Source organism: Malurus melanocephalus, unplaced genomic scaffold (genome assembly GCF_030028575.1).
Source record: "Malurus melanocephalus ecotype Western Australia unplaced genomic scaffold, MMel_1.1 scaffold_264, whole genome shotgun sequence".
Lineage (NCBI taxonomy): Eukaryota > Metazoa > Chordata > Aves > Passeriformes > Maluridae > Malurus > Malurus melanocephalus.
The window spans coordinates 343,334-361,907 of NW_026623496.1; the positions used below are offsets into that span (position 1 = coordinate 343,334).

Consider the following 18,574-nt stretch of genomic DNA (forward strand, 5'->3'; position numbering starts at 1 on the left):
TTTATATTTCATCCCTCTTTTACTATTAGGAGGAGCATTATATTAATATACTAAAGTATCCCAAGTAATATGTATATGAAACTCTTGATGCCAGGATTTGAGGTAATTTATAAGTAATTAGTTTGTAGAGAATTCTTATTTAAAAAAAAAACAAAAAAACCTCCAAACCAATGAAAACAAAACCCCAAACCGATAAAGGAGCAAATATTTCATTGTGGAGAAACTGAAGTGTTTTGTATGGTTTCGTTTATGGTGGGTRAAGTCCTTGGAGCTTTTAACCGGCATCTGTTGAGGTTGGGTCTGGATGCTTTGTGGGAAGGCATTACAACAGCGGGAACTGAAGCGGGCGTCCGCTTCGAAAGAGGCAGCCGGCGGCTCTTCCCTTCGGGGTAGAGGCTGGTAAAGGCTGGAAGCGGCAATTCCAAGACGGACACTTTGAGACACCACGCTTGTGCCGGCCAGCGGTGGGAAGGGGCGGGCGGGGGGCGGTCCCGGGCGGGGCTGGGGCTGTCCGGGCCAGGGGGAGCGGCCGTGGGACGAGGGGGAGAGCCGTCCCTCCGGCGGGCAGGCTTCCATCGGGCAGCCTTTCCGTCAGCCGTCCCTCCGTCCAGCCAGCCGAGTGCCGGGGCGCTGGAAGCGCGGCTGCYCCCTCTCGCTGCCGTCGGCTTGGGCTGCACCGCGCTCCGGGAGGAACTTGGGAGCGGGAGAGGGTGTCGTGGTGTCCGTGTGGCTCCAGCCATGCTGGGGACAGTGACGATGGCGGGTAAGGCGGTGTGGCACTGCCGGGGTGCCGGCACACGCGGGTTTGCTYTCTCCGGGCTCAGGAGCGCCGGGACTGTGCGGGCGGCAGCAGCATCCCGGGGCTGGGAGACCCTCTGGCTGGATTTCCTAAGGGGCGTTTAGGATTGAAAGATCTGGTATTTTTATCTCAGTGAGAACCGCTTCCAAGCGAAGGTTGTTGAAACTTCAGGAAGTTTCATATCGCCTCAGTCGGACGTTCGATGTGGTACTTGTGATACGAGGCTTTATGAATGTGTAGGCGCTGACTGGGTGTTTTTCTGCAGGATGGGGCTATGACCTGGTRTCTGAAATTGAGGAGCAGAAAGAGAAGGTAGTGACTGTACTTGATGATGCTATTTTACATTAATCAAGCAATAAGGCGATAAAATACCTTAAGAGCTAAATTTGGTGAAATCGTAGGAAATGTGGAAATTAGCATCGTTTATACGTTGTAAAAATATTTGCATGAGAGAAATGAAGCTGTTACTCCCATCTCTGTTTTATCTTAACGAAGCAAAATTCAGAGAGGATTAGCACCGTGGCAAGGGGTGTGTGTGTATACGTGTATGGGAGGCAGCGAGATCCCAGCCTGCCGCACCAGAAACTCGGTGCTGTGTGCGCTGAACTCCGCACATCTTACTAAAGGAATTGGCACACAGGCCACTGAAGCTGAGWGCTAATACCATAAACTAACTGGGCTTTCTGAAAAGATAGTAAGTTTTGGAGGAGCAAAGAATTAAAAGGGAAAAACGTTACCGTGCACTGCTGGGTTTGCACGAACTTACGTCCTTTCTCCGGGAGACAAAGTGGCATTATGTAGTTTAAATAACCCCTTTTTTTCATAAAGATAGCTAATTTGCATCGGAATTTCTCTCAGATTGATGATATATGTCTGTAGCTATCTAGGAAATCTTTATTTCGTTGTATTAATGATTACTCTTTTGTATATTGTTTGCTGGAGCCAGTGAATGAATTCAACAAATAGGGGGTGTTTATTCATGCAAAATACTTCAACTTCACAATACATATCGACAACAAAGCCTGTAGAAGCACGGCTTCATTTGGAGCGGGCCCTGGGGAGGACTGTACGTGATTTGAATCAKTGAGTAGTGGAGGAGATACCCTACTGCTGTTTACAATAGGGTTTTCATTAAACTCGATGTTTAATGAGCTTATCACATGCTGAGTCTTTTTCCTCAAGGGTTCTCTATTTTTTTTATTTCCTTTTATTGTTAGCAATTAAAGGTTAAACTGTTTTTCAAAAGCAATCTCTTTATAGGGTTGCACGGTTTGATCGTTTGAGGTTCTCCTTATTTAATAATTCCTGTGGAAGAACCTTGGGTTTGCACTGCAGCACAGCTGCTCCTATAGTACGTTTTGCAAGAACTGCATTTAGCTTTTAGTATGCGCTGCCATTTCTTGGAAGGGAGAGAGYACCTCTGCTTATTGGTATGCAGGAGTGTATTAAGCTGTCATGTGTCTAATTAGTGCAGATGCAGCTTCATTTTCTTTGTGGTGAGTTTGTGATGTTTGTATTAGTCTTCATGTAGTCTTTTTGATAGAGAGAAATTTCAATCTGGTTTTCATTGTTCGTTTTCATTAATCATTAGGGATTCTCAAAAGTGCCCCAACATTTGCTGACCTGTATTGCTTAGCCTGCCCTTGTTGCTAATGCAGCAATGAATTTTATTCYCCTCAAATACCCTAGTGCTAGGGTTGCATTTATCTTATGCTTGGTGAATACATTTTATTTTAAGAAGCAGAACCAAGTCACTGAATGTGAGATGTGGACAGCATGTCTAACCATGAAATTTCAAAAATATTTGTAGCATGCTGGTTTGGTTCYCAAACAGAACAGCTGGGCTGGTCTGAGAGCACTTTATTATTGTGAGTGTATTTAATGAAGAATTTTTAACTACAGCAGCTATACCCAGACCATAGCTAATGACCCTTCTGGTTTTAAAAGTCTTCTGTTTGTTTCTAAAGAGGACCTATACTGTTTTCTGATTCTTAGTGCTATTTCTTGAAACATTGAAATAAAAAAAGAAATACCTTAATCTTGACGAAATTAAATGCTTAACTTTTCCTGCTGGAATTTGAGAAGCTCTGGGTTGGAGCAGACAAGTACAGCTAAATCAAACTCTTCTAAAAATAACGATTTTTGAGGAATGTTACAGCATCACAGCGGAAATGATTGTGCGTATGGGGTTGCTTTTTTTTTGTTTGTTTTTCAGTTACTTTTTTATGATATCGTTTTCTGGGGATGCTGCTTTTGCTTTCTAAAGGAGTTCTAAGCCATGAAAAATAGTAGGTATTTTGCAGCATTTTCCTTTTTTCCATTTTTAAAAATGAACGCAAAAGTATGTGAGATTTTTTTAAACATAACTCCTCAGTTGCTTCCCAAATACCAGAGACCTGAAGACTAAATGAAAYCATACTTGTTTCAAAAGCTTTGAAATAATGGCATGGTTGCAAAGCTCATGAATTGCATGGATGCAAAAATCTCTGTAAATCCACCCCCTCATTATTTAATTTTTCTGAAAAGAACTTGCTCCCTGCAATGCATGGCAAGTCAGTCCTTAGAAATAATTGAATGAATAAGAAGGAGAAGGARGTAGTATGTGCTTTCTGTGGAATAGCTGTTTGTACATTGAAGTGGAAATWAATGTGGTATATGGTAGGGAAAGGAAGGAAGAATTTGTGAAAATATRTTGTTAAGAAGCAGCAATGTCACAGTTGTAGTTAAAAAAAATTGTTAGAAGGATAACACATAATCATATTTCTGTGTCATTTTGTTACTGAGAAGTGAGTAGTGTATTTGATTTGTTGAACCCAACTTTCTGAACTTGGGATGAAAAGAATGAGAATTTGTAATATAATGCTCAATTCATACACTCTGCAGTGACAACCTAAAAGCACAGATTAGTGTGTTAAAAAAGAAGAAAAAGCCCAAAGTGCTCAATTTCACAAATAATTCCAAACACCTACTATTTTCTAAATAAATCTGTGCAGGTTAGGTTTTTCATAGATAGTGTAATTTYAAGCTGTTTTGGTTTTTAATTACTCACCTGTATCAGTTTTTATCCTTTTTTTACATTGTCACTAAATGTTTCTAAGAATCATTAGACGAATTGTGCAGTTAAGAGAAAACTTCATTTGAAAAACACAAGCTTGGTTCAGATTTTTTTAACAGCCTTCTGCTGGTGTCATATGAGTTTTAGAGTAGGTTTGTTTGTTTCTTTGAACAAATTGTATTCATAGCAAATTCTAGACACAATGAAGGCAAATGATTGTAGAATACCCCTTCAGCCTCATGACTGCAGCATTTGCTTTTGCTCATGTGAACCTAGTGAGAGAATTGTGTATGTGTCCAAACGCACAGTTTGGCTCTAAACACTGAATAAATGAAAACAGCACAAATTCTTCTGGAGCYTTTCAGTGGCCAGAGGAGTTTGCGAGGTGGGCGCTGGGTGTGTGTCACATCCATCTGAGAGATTGAGAATGTAGGGAATTCATGGAAAAAATCCAGCGCCGTGCTGCAAATCCTTGGGGGGAAAAGTCAACCAAATCCAGATGTTGACATGGTTGACTGCAAGCACATGAAGTGCTGTGGATTTAACTCTTGCAGTCAGAGTGCCTTTTTTTAACTCTTTGGCAGCTACCAGGGGAGAAACACATTTTCACTTGTGGAGAGAGATGAGATGTTGGGAGCAGTTAAGTTGCACTGCCAACAGTGTTTGTCAGTCTGCTAAAAGAAAAGCGTTATTTATTCATTTTATTTTTAATGGAATGAGACAGGAATTCGATAATTCTGAAAATACTAGTTCTCCAACATCTGATCACCATGCTTCTGGTAAAATAGAAATAAATTATTACCATGGACTAAGTACCCCTGAAATTGTGAAATCAAKCACCTTTCAGTCTGCAAGACGGTCATTTGAAAATTTCTTTCAGAATAAAATAGAACATTTGCTGTTATTAAAACGCAAGCAGCACCTTGATTCMATTAAAAATGTTTGAAATGTTAACTGGTATGTAAGCGGTTAAAATAGAATTTCAGTGTTGGTCCTTAGCCACAGTGGATTTAAACAGCAAAGTGTATCAATTTTATGATCTCACCCCAATGTATATCGCCTCCTCTAGGTATGTTTTTGTTGTATTCTTTTCCTTGACTAGGACATAGCTGCTAAAATACAGCCCTGCTCAGAGACCTAAGGAAGTATTACTCATCAGGATTTTACTATATTTGTTTTGTTTTGGTTTTTGGTAGCGGTTTCTTTGAGCCTGWCTGGTGTTTTTTAAAGGTGCCTTCAAAATCAGTGAATTAAGAAAATTCTGGTTGTCTTACCAGAGTACCTGTGTAATGCTACAGAACTGATCAACAGTGCTTTGTGTAGGTAATGTCCTAAACCTTTCCAGGTAGAGCTGCTCACGGTTTGCTTTGCATTCAGAATTGCACTGACAGTGTTTGGGCTTTGCAGTGTCACTAATAAAAWCATCAGTATAGAATCCAACTGCTAAATGCAAAGTTGTACATCTTCACTGCTCTTGTGTTTCTGTTGTACCCCGCTGAATATAAAAATGCTCTTTGGGGTATATGTTGTGAAAGTACAACCTGGATATACGTGGCCCTGGAGCCWTGTCACACAGCAGTGGCAGCGTCCTGGCAACGTGTAGGCAGATTTCCTGAGTGGCATCTCTCTCCTGAGAGAGAGAGGAAATGCTGAGGAAGGGCATCAGAAATGCAGTTTTGAAGAATCTTCCAGGGTTTTAAAATGTTAAAGAAGGAGACAAAATAGAGACTGGATGCAGCATCAGCAGGTCACTTAAGAGCTGGCACTGAAATGTTACCTTGGGAATGAAATCCCTTCTGGACAGGTTAAATCCTTTTGTAGAATTGAAGAGGTAGTGCWTGGACTAGGTCTGTAAGTACCCAAGTGTACCATGAGGGAGTGGTAGAAGTGTGATGTGTGTAGCAGAGTTGCAGCTTTTCAAACTGGTATTAATAAGTGCGTGTTAAGTCAGTCAATATATTTTTTAGTTTTTCTTTTTGCACTGTGTTTAGTGAAGTTTTGCAAGGTAATGTGTCTGCTGGACGGACTCACAAGGAACACCTAATTACTGTCAGCCTGATTTAACAGTTTTGAAAGCTTACTGCTGCCACTGAACACTCTGTTCTGTATTTTTATGATTGCATTTGCTATCTTAATGCATAGCAATACCTGCAGATTTTGTAATTGTCCCAAGTCTTTTCACCCACAAAGCATTTTTGAGACATAGTCTTGGAGTATTACAAATACATCAGTTTTATAAACAGAATAAGCAAAACCCCTTTGAATGCTTATCTTGAATATCAAAGGAGGTGATTATATACTAGTTTTACATCTTATATCTCTTTGGCAATGGAATGCCTCATTTATTCATATTCTTTTTMATTCCTCTCTTACAGTAATCCCATTTATTTGTAATACCTGAAGTTCATCTTAAACACTGGATTTATACTAAACGCCAAATTTAGAAATGTAAAAAGGTGACACTTCTTTTTTTTATAAAATTTTTTTGAAACCCCAGGATTTTGAAAAATGATGGGGCTTTCATTCTCAGGGAGTGTTTGCAAGAGGAAAGGTGAGCCCATAGAAATCTGTGTCTCTGCCTGCTCACTAGTCCCAAGTGCCTTCTGACTTCTSCTTCTGCCTTTCTGCACTTCTGGTTCTTCCTCCTAGACCTATTCCCTGCTASCTCTCAGCCCCACATTTCAGTCTGCCTTTATCTAATTGATGTCAGATGGGGATTTTCATGTGTCTAAGAGTCAGCTCAGTCAATCATTTCATGTTCAATGCAGGGCTGGGATAAACAGCAACTCTATAGACCTTGTTTCTACCAGAGGTGCTAAGAGGCCTGGCTCATGAGAAAATTTTTATTCAATGTAAAGCGATCAGTGTTTAGCTTCATACCTGGTTAAGTCAGATGAATTTTTTTTTAGTGTAAACAAGCTGAAGAATATACTAAACTACCTGTAACTAAATTACAAAATATGTTTTGAAGATAGTCTTCAAAGAARTGCCACTAACTCTGTGAGTTCCCATTAAGCWTTTGACAGTTTTCTATTAAATTRCATTATTTTATGGAAATGACAAGGACCTTATTTCCAGACCTAGGAGTAAATGAACACAGATACAAAAGTGGTTCCTTGACTTTATCCTTGTATAGTCTCAACATACAACTAAATAAACAAAATGTAATGTTTGATTGATAACAGTTATTTTGTTTGTGGAAAGTTCTGGTGTTTGCAAGAGATATATTACCAATAGAGTAAAAATCCTGGCTTCTTCAGAAAAATGTGTATTTCTTGTTACCTTTCCCCCTYACAAACAGGTCAGTTCAAACAAGTCTGGTCTGAAATGTTCGGGGAATTAGCATGTTAGCAGAAGTCAGGCTTTTAATTGAATTAGAAGTTAACAATTGAAGAAAATAATATTAAACTGTTAGAAAAAACCAAAGCTTTGCTTACGTTGACTGAGAAACAACAATCAGTAGGATGCTGATAGTGAAACATAATTTGCCCTCTGCATAGCAATTAGAAGCCAGAATCCTTGTAGATTTAGCTTTGTTYATTGTGTAGTTAGTTCCAGCCTTACCTAGGCAGCATTGTCCATGTGCTTCTSAGGAAGCAGCCCTTCTTAAAGGGGACTCAGGCAAGAGGCTGTGAAGGACCTCGAGAGATCAGGTGTTCCGGCAAAGCAGGGCCAACTGCAGAGTCAGAGACAATTTAAAGGTGGTTCAAGTAAAAACCAAATCACTTTGGGGAATTTCATGATCTTTTTGAAGCTGTCTCYTTCTGCCTCTGGACATTGAAGTAGCACACGTACAGCTTGGAAGAAAAGGGACCATGCCTTCTCCTAGGGTGTTGCTGCTCAACCTTGAATATCTTAAAAATAATTTTATTTTTTCATCTTGGCACTCCAACAAGTTTGGTGAGAGAGAAGAGTGTGTTCCTTCATGACCTTGCACTTTCACCTGCTGGACMAAATCAAAGGTCAAGAACAAGCTGATGCTGGCAGCATCCAAGCGTAAGAATCTTTTGGTGTCTTGAATATGCCATAGATTTAATTTACATGCCTGTCTGTAGCTTATGGCCAGAGGGAACAAAAAAAAAAAGCCAGCAACACTTGAGAAGCATGGTTGCCACTCATTTGAAGGAAAAACTCAAGCTGTCCTCTAAAGAACAGATAATGCAAACAGACATGTGAGCAGTGGAGGATTTTACTTCTTGCATAGTAACAACCTGAATTAATCTTAAACCATGTGAAATTGCTGTAGATGTTGATGCCATGTATGGGAGAATTCTGAAGGTTCGTGATCTTCAAAGCAATATATTATGTAACTGTTTTGTAGGGGTTATAGATTTTCGGAAAAACAGGTAATTTCCAGTGGTTTCCACATCTTACTATTCTTTTGGGACAGAGCTGTAAGATAAGCTTTCTTGTCATCATTTTAGGTTGACCCCCTTTTTTGGATGATTTTTTTTTTCTTCTTTGTTCTGCTTGTTTGCAGGTTTTTTTGTTCATTAGGTTTTTGATTTGATTTTCATTTTCCCTCAGATGTGTTTGTCTGCATGGAAATGTGTATTGAGCTTTGTTTCAGGAATAATTGCATATATTATTCTGTATAGTCTGTGATAGAAATATTTTTTTCTTATTTAAGTTTGCCTTAAAGTAAAAAAAAAAAAATAAACAACCACACAAAAAGAGCAGCATAATCAGGGAATAGAGTAAGAGAATATAAGCTTGAAAGGTGCATTTGCAAATAAAGTTTGGAAGGAATTGTACAATGATACAAAGAAGAAAAATAACTATAGTAATGATAGAACAAAAACTAGTTCTTAAAAACATACTAGTACTATATAGAAAAGGCACAGGATATTAATAGAACAAGTATGTTAATGAAAATGGTAAAAATGAAAAGATTATGTAAAGGTGTAATATGACATTAAATTGAGAAGAAAATTAATTGGGGTTTTGTTGTTGTTTAAACAGTTGGAGAAACAGAACATTCCAGTGTAACTTTGAAAGAAGACAGTGAAACTATGGAGACAAATCCATCTGACTCAAGCACCAAGGACGGTGTAGATGCTGAGAAAGAGGATGCTCATTCAATTAAGCARTTGCCACCATTGGAAGAAGTTGCAGAAGACCAGGTGTCAGAGCCACAGTCTTATGATCTGGGTTTTAAAAAGGTTTTTAAATTTGTTGGGTTCAGATTCACAGTGAAGAAGGAAAAGACAGGAAAATCTGAGCCAGTTCAGCTGCTCACTGTAAAGAAGGAAACACAGGTCCAWGAAGGAGCTGATGATCAAAAAGAAGTTGTGTCAGAAGAAACAGCAGTGCCTGAGGATGTACTGTCTGCAGAAGACACCACCAAAGATATACCAAAAAATGAAAAAACAGAAGATGAATCTCCTAAAATACCAGAAACAAATGAGATTTGTTCTCAGCCAGCTGCCTTAGCCACTGAAACTGCATCACCACTAAGAAAACTTTTTACTCAAGGATGGACTGGATTTAGAAAAAAGAAAAGTTTTAGGAAGCCTAAAGAAGATGAGCAACAGTCTCCTGTGAAAGAGGAGGAGCAAGAAAAAGAGGGGGCAGCATTGACAACTGAAACSAGTGAAAAGGAGGAGAAACCTGAGTCTGAGAAGCAAGATGCAGAGAGGAGTGTGACAGCAGTAACTATTGAAACGCATGAGAAGGAGCAGACTGGAGGTGAAACACAGGAGTCAGAAAAGACTCTGGCAGCCATAGGAATAGAAGGAAGTGAAGAGGTAGTCAAGCATGATGAGCAGGGACAAAAAGACGACCTGGCAGCAGCAGCTGTAAAAGRAAGTGTAGAGGGAAAAAAAGATGAAGCTGATCAAGAAAGGAAAATGGTGGAAGTCTCAGAAGATCTTGGTAGAGAGGAAGAAAAAACTGAAGGAGAGGAAGAAGGTGAGGTGACAGAGAAACCACTAGAAACAAAGTCAGTGGTACCTCTTGTGACTGACTGTGTGAATGGAGAATTGAAAACGTCCTCAGAAGTCCTACTTGCGGGAGAAAAACTGGGGTCAATGGAGAAGCGTGAAAGAGACAACAGAACTGAAATAGCCTCTGAAGAGACATTTGAAACAGGATCTTCAGCAATGGAAATTTCTAGTGAGCAGCTTAAAAAATCTGAAGGAAGAGAAGGAAATAAATCTGCTCCACTTGGGAAAGAGACCTTAGATGAAAAAGTAGAGGAAGCAGAATTGAAAATGTCATCCRCAGCAGAAGGTGTTGCACCAGGAGAAGCTCTGGATAGAACCACAGAGGARAAGGAAAGCAAAGAATGTGAAACAAAGTCAACTGTGAGTGCTGCTGGATCAAAGTTATTTTCTACTTCTGAACATGCAGTTGACACAGAGGAAGATAAACAGTCAGTCAAAACCACTGATGAAGGACTACAGGGAAAACCTGGCATAGATACGACTGATACTGTCAAACCAGATGAAACAGCCATGGAAATAACGTCTGAAGAGGCAGCTGGAAAGAGGCCTCCGGAAGGTATTACAAATGAAGCAGAACTCCTGACTTCTCAAGAAAAGACTAAACTACAAGGCAGTCCTTTAAAGAAACTCTTTACAGGTACTGGATTGAAAAAACTGTCYGGAAAGAAGCAAAAAGGCAAAAGAGAAGAATCTAAGTTAGGGGAACAGGGTGAACCAATTCAGCACTTATCAGATTCCCCAGATAGCCCAGATGAACAAAAGGGGGAAAGTTCTGCTTCTTCTCCTGAGGAGATGAATGAAATTCCTTCTTTAGAAAAACCTGCAGATGGAATGCAGGTCACTGAAAATGAGGATGCTACAATTCCAGATGTGGAGCGAAAAAGAGAAACTGTTACACCTTGGGCATCATTTAAAAAGATGGTGACTCCCAAGAAACGTGTCAGAAGGCCTTCTGAAAGTGATAAAGAAGAAGAAGTTGATAAGACAAAGAGTGTTGCAGTRTCTGCAACTGAAAATGCTATTGAGGAAAATGAGGGAGAAATAAAAGAAAATGGGATTGACCAGAAACCAGAGAAAATAACAGAAGAACCCAAAAGAAAGGTTGACACCTCTGTGTCCTGGGAAACTTTTATATGTGTAGGTTCTTCAAAAAAAAGAGCCAGGAAGTCATCATCGTCTGATGAAGAAAGCCAAAAGGTAGAAGAGTCTGGACAGAGCAGAGAAACAGCGACAGATGCAGTTCTTACTAGCTCTCAGGAGAGTGATCAAGGACAAGGGAATTCTTCCCCAGAACAAGCTGGAAGCCCATCCGAAAGTGAAGGTATTTCAACATGGGAATCATTTAAAAGGTTAGTTACTCCAAGAAGGAGATCCAAAACGAGAATGGAAGAGAGAACTGAAGACTCTGTTGTGGGATCTAGCCTGGAGCATTCAACATCGGACGGTGAGCCTGGAAAAGATGAATCGTGGGTTTCATTTAGAAAACTGATGCCTGGGCGTAGGAAGAAAAAGTCAGATGGAAAGCCAGAACCAGCTCATCTTAAACAAGCCAAAGAGGACATGGCAGAAACAGCTGAAGAAGATTCTGATATTCCAGCTGTTGTTCCTTTATCTGAATATGAAGCAGCAGAACAGGAGAAATTGGAAGCCCAACGAGCAAAAGATGCTGAATCAATGAGAGCACGAACCTCAGAGGAAGAGAGAGCAGGAAAGTYAGATGAGACGCTAAGAATTGAGCAAGGATCTGAAGGGCTGGTACATGCAGTTGCTGTTACAGTTGTTGAAGGGGAAAGGGCAGTGTCYAGCATTGAGGAAAGGTCACCGTCGTGGATATCTGCTGCTCTGACAGAGTGCATTGAGCAGGCAGGAGAAGAGGAAGAGCAAGAAACTCAGAAAATGGCTGAACCAGGTGTTGCTGTGGAGGATGCAGCAGTAGCTGCTAAGACAGTGCCAGAGACGAGAAAGGATGCAAGTGATGACACCACAGCAAGTGAGCTGGAGCTAACCTCAGAAGCAGTGACTGCTCTGGARACAGCAGAAGCTTCCTGTGCTGAAGAAACAATGGAAGTGTCCCTTGCTGAAGAAACAACTGAGATGGTTTCTGCTGTTTCACAGTTAGAAACCCCAGATACAACAGAGGAAGCTACACCKGTTCAAGAAGTAGAGGCCACTGAACAAAATCTGAAAGAATTGGACAAACAGACGCAAAAAGTTCTTCACGAAGTTGCCGAAAGAGTAAAGTCAGATGTAGCACAGGTGGTTAKCGAAAGAGCTGTGACAGAAACTGTAATTACAACAGTACAGGCACTTGAATCAGAAGTGAAAGGTGATGCTAAAGATGGGAATGTTGYAGGCCAGGAAACTGTTTTGCTTGAACAGTCCTTGGAGAAAGAACACAAAGAGGATGGCCTCCGGCACRAGCAAAGTGCAGGGAGCATTCAAGGCCAAAACAGAGTTGAAGAGAGTGTTTTACCTGAAGTTTCAAAGGAAAGTGAAATGCTCTCTGTGATGGAAGAAAGCACAGAAGAACATGAAAATGTACAGGTATTGGGAGGTGAAAGCCAGTGTCAGGCATATGAAGAAGCAGCTGTAGAAGATGATAGAGAACAAAATGATGTGCAGAGGACAATAGAGGAACCTTTATCACAGAACACAGAGTTTCACAGCATCAAAGCTGTCACTCCCAAGGAAGAGCTGTTTGCAAAGCAGGAGCCTTCAGAACAAGAGAAAATGCCCGTAACAGAGCTGACACTGGATGAGACAAGAGATGAGTGTGTTCCAGAAGTAAAGCCTGCAGTAAGTATTGCATGTAACACAAAGGTTGACTGATCAAAGAAAAAATCAGCAAATGTTAGATACCATACCTAGGTTAGAATCGGGTTGTGGATATATTACTGTCAAGGACCTTTCTTGTGCAGCCTGAGACAATGCCAAAGAATAAAGTTCATTTCCAGTGAGATGCACACATGTAGAAGCAGCAGGCACTGAAGCTTGTGTGCAGGGTGGGGTGGATGCAATRCCTACAGAGCTGGTGTGGGAGATGGTGTGCATGGACCCAGATGTACTGAAATGACTGCTATGAGGGCTCCTGCACTGCACAAAGTGACTGAAGATTCTATATGAACACTTGAGATACAGATGTAAGCCATGTGACACTGTGGCTGGCAMATTCTTCCCTACCTCCTTATCTTCCTGGCTTAGTCTTTGTTTCAAGTGCTGCCACATATCCCTTCCTTTAATTAATTTAAGGCTGCSCTTTGTTTAATGAGTTGCATGTCCTCAGAAACAGCACAAGCTGGGGGTCTTGGTGAGACACTAATTCCTGTGTCATCACCTTGTKCTCTTCCCATAACTCTTGCCCTTTTGGATGTTGCAGTTTTTTATCTAAAGCATTGCTGGTCACTCCCTGCTTGTACCCTTTTTCACAGATCTGTTGCAATTCTCCACAGGTTCAGGATAAGACAGAGGATGAAGCATCATCCTTGAGACTTACAGATGAAGAACCTGTGCAGCTTGAAGGAGAGGGCAGAACCCCCACTGGGCCAGAGTGCRCAGAAGCAGTTGTCACTGTGGTCCCTGTTAAAACTGAAAAACAGGATGGAATTCCTGACTCAGAAGAGCAAGTTTGTACTAAAGGAGTTCCTAGCAGGGCACCTGCCCTGAGTGAGGAAGAGGAAAATACTGCTGTGCTCAACGGAGTAAAAAGCACAGACGTCACTGTTCCTGAGGTGCCACCGCAGAGCACTGCAGCCCTTCCTTCAGAAACARTTGGCTCAGAAGCAGCTGTGGATGCCAGGCAGAGTGTGAGCGATGGGCCTGACAGGGACATTGCAGCAAAAGACTCTGTGCCCATCTTAGAGCCACAATGCAGAGACAAAGTAATTGAAACCCCCTCCAAGAGTGATGAAACTAAAGGTGGCAAAATGAAAGGTGCTGTGCTCAAATCTGAAACACAGTTGGAGAGCACTTCCACTGTTGCTGAGGCTCCTGCACAGATAGGAACAGACGGGGCATCTAATTTAGCATCAGGATGCCCAGAGATTGTTGAAAATGGAAGTGCTGTTATCGCTGATCTAAGTCCTAAGAAATGTGAAGCACCCAGCAGCTTGGCTGGAGAGGAGACTGTGGGAAAAGAAYTTGGAGAAACCTTGAACTGTCAAGGCTTCCAGAAAGAAGAKAACARAAATGAGCAATTGACGGAAGGAGCCAAAGAATATGGAAAAACRGAAGCTGTGAGAYGTGATGAATGTTCAGCTGCTGTCCAGCAAGAGGAAGGCTCTGATGCAGCCTTCCCACAGGCTGAAAGCTTTGCAGCTCTGAAAACACCTGTGCCTCTAGCAGCTGCAGCAGTTGGAGAGCATGCCATGGCAGAAATGGCGACACCCACAGACACAATGGCCAAAACTGTCCAGCTCTTGGCAACCACACCAGARCAAATGGCTTCTGAAGGGATCCCAGTTTCTACTATTGACTGTTCAGGCTGTGGGACTGCAGAGCTTGGTAGTGTGGAGGCACCCAAACCTACAGTAACCTGTGCTTCCATGAATGGAATATCAGAGGAGCATGAGAGGCCCCAGAGCACAGGGCAAGCTGAACACAATGGTATTCCTTCCAGTCACAGTCCATCTCCCAGCCACTTGGAATTTCAGAAGGATGTTGTTCAGTCTGTGATTATAGAGTCCCAGAGTACAAAAATTGTATTGAATGCCATCCAGTCAGCTGTTGACAAACTTTCAGAAACAGAAGAGTCGGCTGCCTTTGAGTCAGAGCAGAGCATTAAGTCCATAGGGAAAAGCCCATCAGATGCAATTGTACCTGAACTTGTGGGAAGTACGCAGGTAAATCAACAGCTTCCATTAAATGAGGAAGAGATACGAAGTAAAGAACAAGAGCTCAAGCAACCAGGAATAGTGAAAACTTCTACCTTAACTGAGTCTGCAGAAATTAATGCAATTGTAGAAAAAACAAAGGACCTGCCTTTAACTTCCGAGATGCTGAAAGATGGACAACATCAGAATTCTTTAACAATCGTGACAAGCCCTGAAGACATATCAAGGGGAAGTGTGAGACTTCAGAAATCAACACTAGAACAAAATGCTTCAGGAGATTCAGCCAAAGACACCCTRGATATACGTGCACCAAAATTAAAGGAAAAAGAGGTTGGATACATTATGGAAATCTCAGACCAACATACAGGACAGCAAACATGCATAGAAAATGAAGAACAACCATATTGCCCACCAGTGGAAGATGGGAAAACACAAATGTGGGAGGATGATAGTTGCCAAGAAGGAACATCTTGTGAAAGACAAAGTCAGAACTCAGTGGCTCTGACGCCTTGAATGTAAGTAGCATTTTTAGCCAGTAATTTATTCATTTTTCTAAGGTACTTCTGAGGATCTCTGTAGTACATTCTCTCTAATAGGATGTGGTGGCTTGTTTTTAATAATTTTGCTGAAGGGCTACCCTCATTTCAGTGGCCTTGGACTTGTCTGYATATTGCTGTGATACTTCTGGGAGGTAGAAAATGTATTTTTCAGTTTTCCTGGGTAGGGACTCATGTAACRCAGTTAATGTGTGGGATTTAATATACAAATGCACTTTCTAATAAAGCTCTTTTTAAAATCCTAAAGGGTGTGAGTATTGCCCTCTGTGGTAAACCTGGAGTGCCTCCTGTACAAAGCTCTTTGCACTTCAGAGGAATTAGAAATCAAAAGTATAATCTCTCCCTAGGATATATTCTGCACTTGCTTCACTAAGTCATAAGACCTTTGTCTCTGAGAACTGCTTGGGAAAATAAGATATTCTTGAGAAAGTAATGACAGCTCACTAAAGCTTTTTTACCATCATCTTTTTTTCAGATGTGCTAAGCATCCATGTGGCGTTTGGAGAGATGCCGGTCCCAGAGAACAACTGACAATCCTGCCACAGAACCAGGAGCTTTATTCACTACCCTTTTTCCTTGGATGTTAACATCTGTTCTTTTGAAGATCTCACCTTGCCATTTTTGTGGAAAAAACAATGTCTTCAATATTGGCTGTATCCCTATCTGTGTTCCATTGGAAGGTCATTTGTCTCTGCCCAAAATAATCCATTAAGACTGGAGAAGCACCACTGAGTGACTGGGCAGACCACTAGAATTTTTGCCACGGTTATTGCTGTCCCCTCATTTAATGTGTGTCCTGTCTGTCCAATCTCCTTGAATCCCTTCACTTACCCCTGAATCCCCCTCCCTTCTTTCTGCAGTCTCCCTTATCCCTCACGTCTTTCCTAGCTGCCTTGATCTGACCTGTGAGTGGCTGTAGATGCTGCTCAGCTTGCGTGTGAGGGGGAAGAGAAGGGCTGACTGATGAGAACACATGAGACTTCTGGATATATCTGTCAAACAGCAGGAACTGGATCACGCACAAATTGTTGAGCGAGGTGCTCAAGTTTGCTGCCTTTCAGTCCCATTCAGGTATCTCTGCCCATCTTTCAGCTRTATTTGTGCAGGCCTGATTTAGTCAGAAATTTTTTCTACAGTGTAGCTTGAAAGGAGATGGAAAATACCCTTCCTCTGTTGTTCCAAACTTCAGGTCTCAGGACTGGACTGTAATGTATTGAATATTTATATGTATGTCTTAAACCCAGTTCTGATTTTAATGTAGAGCAATGATACTTCTGTACTGTTTAGGCATTCCCTTAAATGAATTTTGTAGAGTAGCCTGGAGAGGAAATTGATTGATATTATTGGAGCGGAATTGATAACATGTAGTTTCCTATTTATTGTTCCAGGTTTCTTCYCCCGTAAAATCTCTCAAAAAAATTGGCTGTCTTGCTTTGAATATTTATATGTATATCCTAAACCCAGTTCTGATTTTAATGTAGAACTTTGATATTTCTCAAGACAAAAGGAGAGCCCTGACCTGACCCACTGCTTACTTCTRCTTGCAGCCCTCCCTGGTTTCTGAGATCACTCCAGACACCATTTCACTGTTCTTGTGCCACAGGCTTTATACCACACCTCTCATTCCAAAGCCTGCTAATTTCTGGTCATTGCCCCATCCAGCGTGAAGTCTTTTCCTGCCCTATGTTGTCTGACATCTTTCCTGCATACACACTTCCTCCTTTCCCCTGCCTGAACTGTTTTCCCACCACACCATTTTCTTAAATTCTACCCACTCCTGACAATTCTGTCTTTTCTGAGGCAGGAGTAGGAAAGGGGGTAAGGACTTGGTGATGAGTTCTGCCTTAAATTGCAAAAAGCGGATGATGAGATCTTTGGGGTGCAGAGGTTTAAAAACGGTCATGTAAGGTGGATTGGACTGGCARCAGTTGAGACCAGAATGAGCAGGGTGATATAAAGATCCTTACAAGCTCCAAGACTGAGAGTCCTGGGATGTCTGTCCTCAACAGGAATTGGTCCTCTCCTTTGTTGTTTACATTAAAATCAAACAAGGGGTACAARTCAGTACTTTCAGCTCTGATTTCTAAAGTGAAGGTTACAGATCACACATTGTGAAACCAATGCCCATCAAGTTGAACAACTCTCATACCTGTATAGTAATTTATTTTAAAATCAACTTTAGTGTGCAAATACTCTTGTTATGGCAGGTGCTCGCCTCTCCTCGAGGCTGCACATCCAGCAAGCAATGTGACTGATTGCACTGGTGTGATTGCACCATCTGGTGCTGCCCTGYGTGGAAGCATCAAAAGATTTTTCCTTACCTCAGAGCAAATTATATAAATATTTAAAGCCAAACAATTTGGTTTCAAACAATCCAGTCTATCTCTGTCCATCATTAGCAGCAGCTTTCCCCCTTAGCTTTGGGCAATTCCAAAAACCTCGGTYGATTAACACATTTAGGTTGGCTTGCAAGGTAATGATGCTCTTAATAACACCTCACAAGTGCAAACTTGGCTGAATTTGTACAAATTGTATACCTATGTACCTTAAGCCATATTGCAATAACTGCAGCAGGTAAAACAAAACTAACAAAAGCATGACCTGTGTAATCCTGATTCTTACGTTTGTAGCTCCAAAGCTGTTAATAATATGTAAAGTTACTTCTTGTCTGAACCTCATTAAAATAAAACTAGCTTTACCACAATGTAAGTTGTCTGTTCGTAGTAATTGGGCAGGCAAGGACTTACAACTTGGCCTGTTTTCTCCATTAATCCAGGGCCTAYGTAAGCAATGCAACACACCTACCTATAAAATAAATACAAAAGCTTCTTTTTATAACTGACAGCTAAAAAACCAGCTGCACCCAAACCACGCTAATGGTGCAGGGGGCATGTCTCCACAAAAAGATACTACTTTGTTCCAGTGTATTGCTTTGGCCTATGAAACTCTCCTTTGAGACTGTGACTTCTGGCTTGTGCTTAAAAGCTTGAAGCTTTCTCTGATCCAATGTATTGGGTTACCAAATTTAATTTTGTGTTTTTAAGGTAGATTTTCATTGATTAAATAAAATGCAACTACAAATTTGTTCTAACCTGTGTATGTGGTGGGTTTTTTTCAGCTTGCTTAGTGTAAATTGTTTTCTGATGGTTGCTTCAACTTCAGGGCATTAGATTTTTCTCCTGAGAATTAATTTGTTGTTGACTGGCATTCAGTTTTTTATGTGTATTAAAGAAGCTAATTACAGAATAAGATTCGGATTTGGCTCTAAGTTTCAATAGAATAGCATACTTCAGAAGGCTGAAATACCTTTATTAAATTCAAGAAAGATAACAGTATTTAGTGAGCCAGAAAAAAACTAGTAAATCATGTGCCTTGCTGGTGTGACTAAA

General features: G+C 41.1%; 1 protein-coding gene across 1 annotated transcript; it reads left to right on the plus strand.

Annotated features, from left to right (window-relative positions):
* The first annotated feature begins 554 nt into the window (after window positions 1-554).
* AKAP12 (A-kinase anchoring protein 12) lies at window positions 555-18,270 on the plus strand. The gene is made up of 4 exons (XM_057375915.1): window positions 555-763; window positions 8,817-12,595; window positions 13,249-15,143; window positions 15,661-18,270. The coding sequence occupies exons 1-3, from the start codon at window positions 739-741 to the stop codon at window positions 15,139-15,141; spliced, it is 5,697 nt and encodes a 1,898-aa protein (XP_057231898.1). The 5' UTR covers window positions 555-738; the 3' UTR covers window positions 15,142-15,143; window positions 15,661-18,270.
* The last annotated feature ends 304 nt before the right edge of the window (window positions 18,271-18,574 follow it).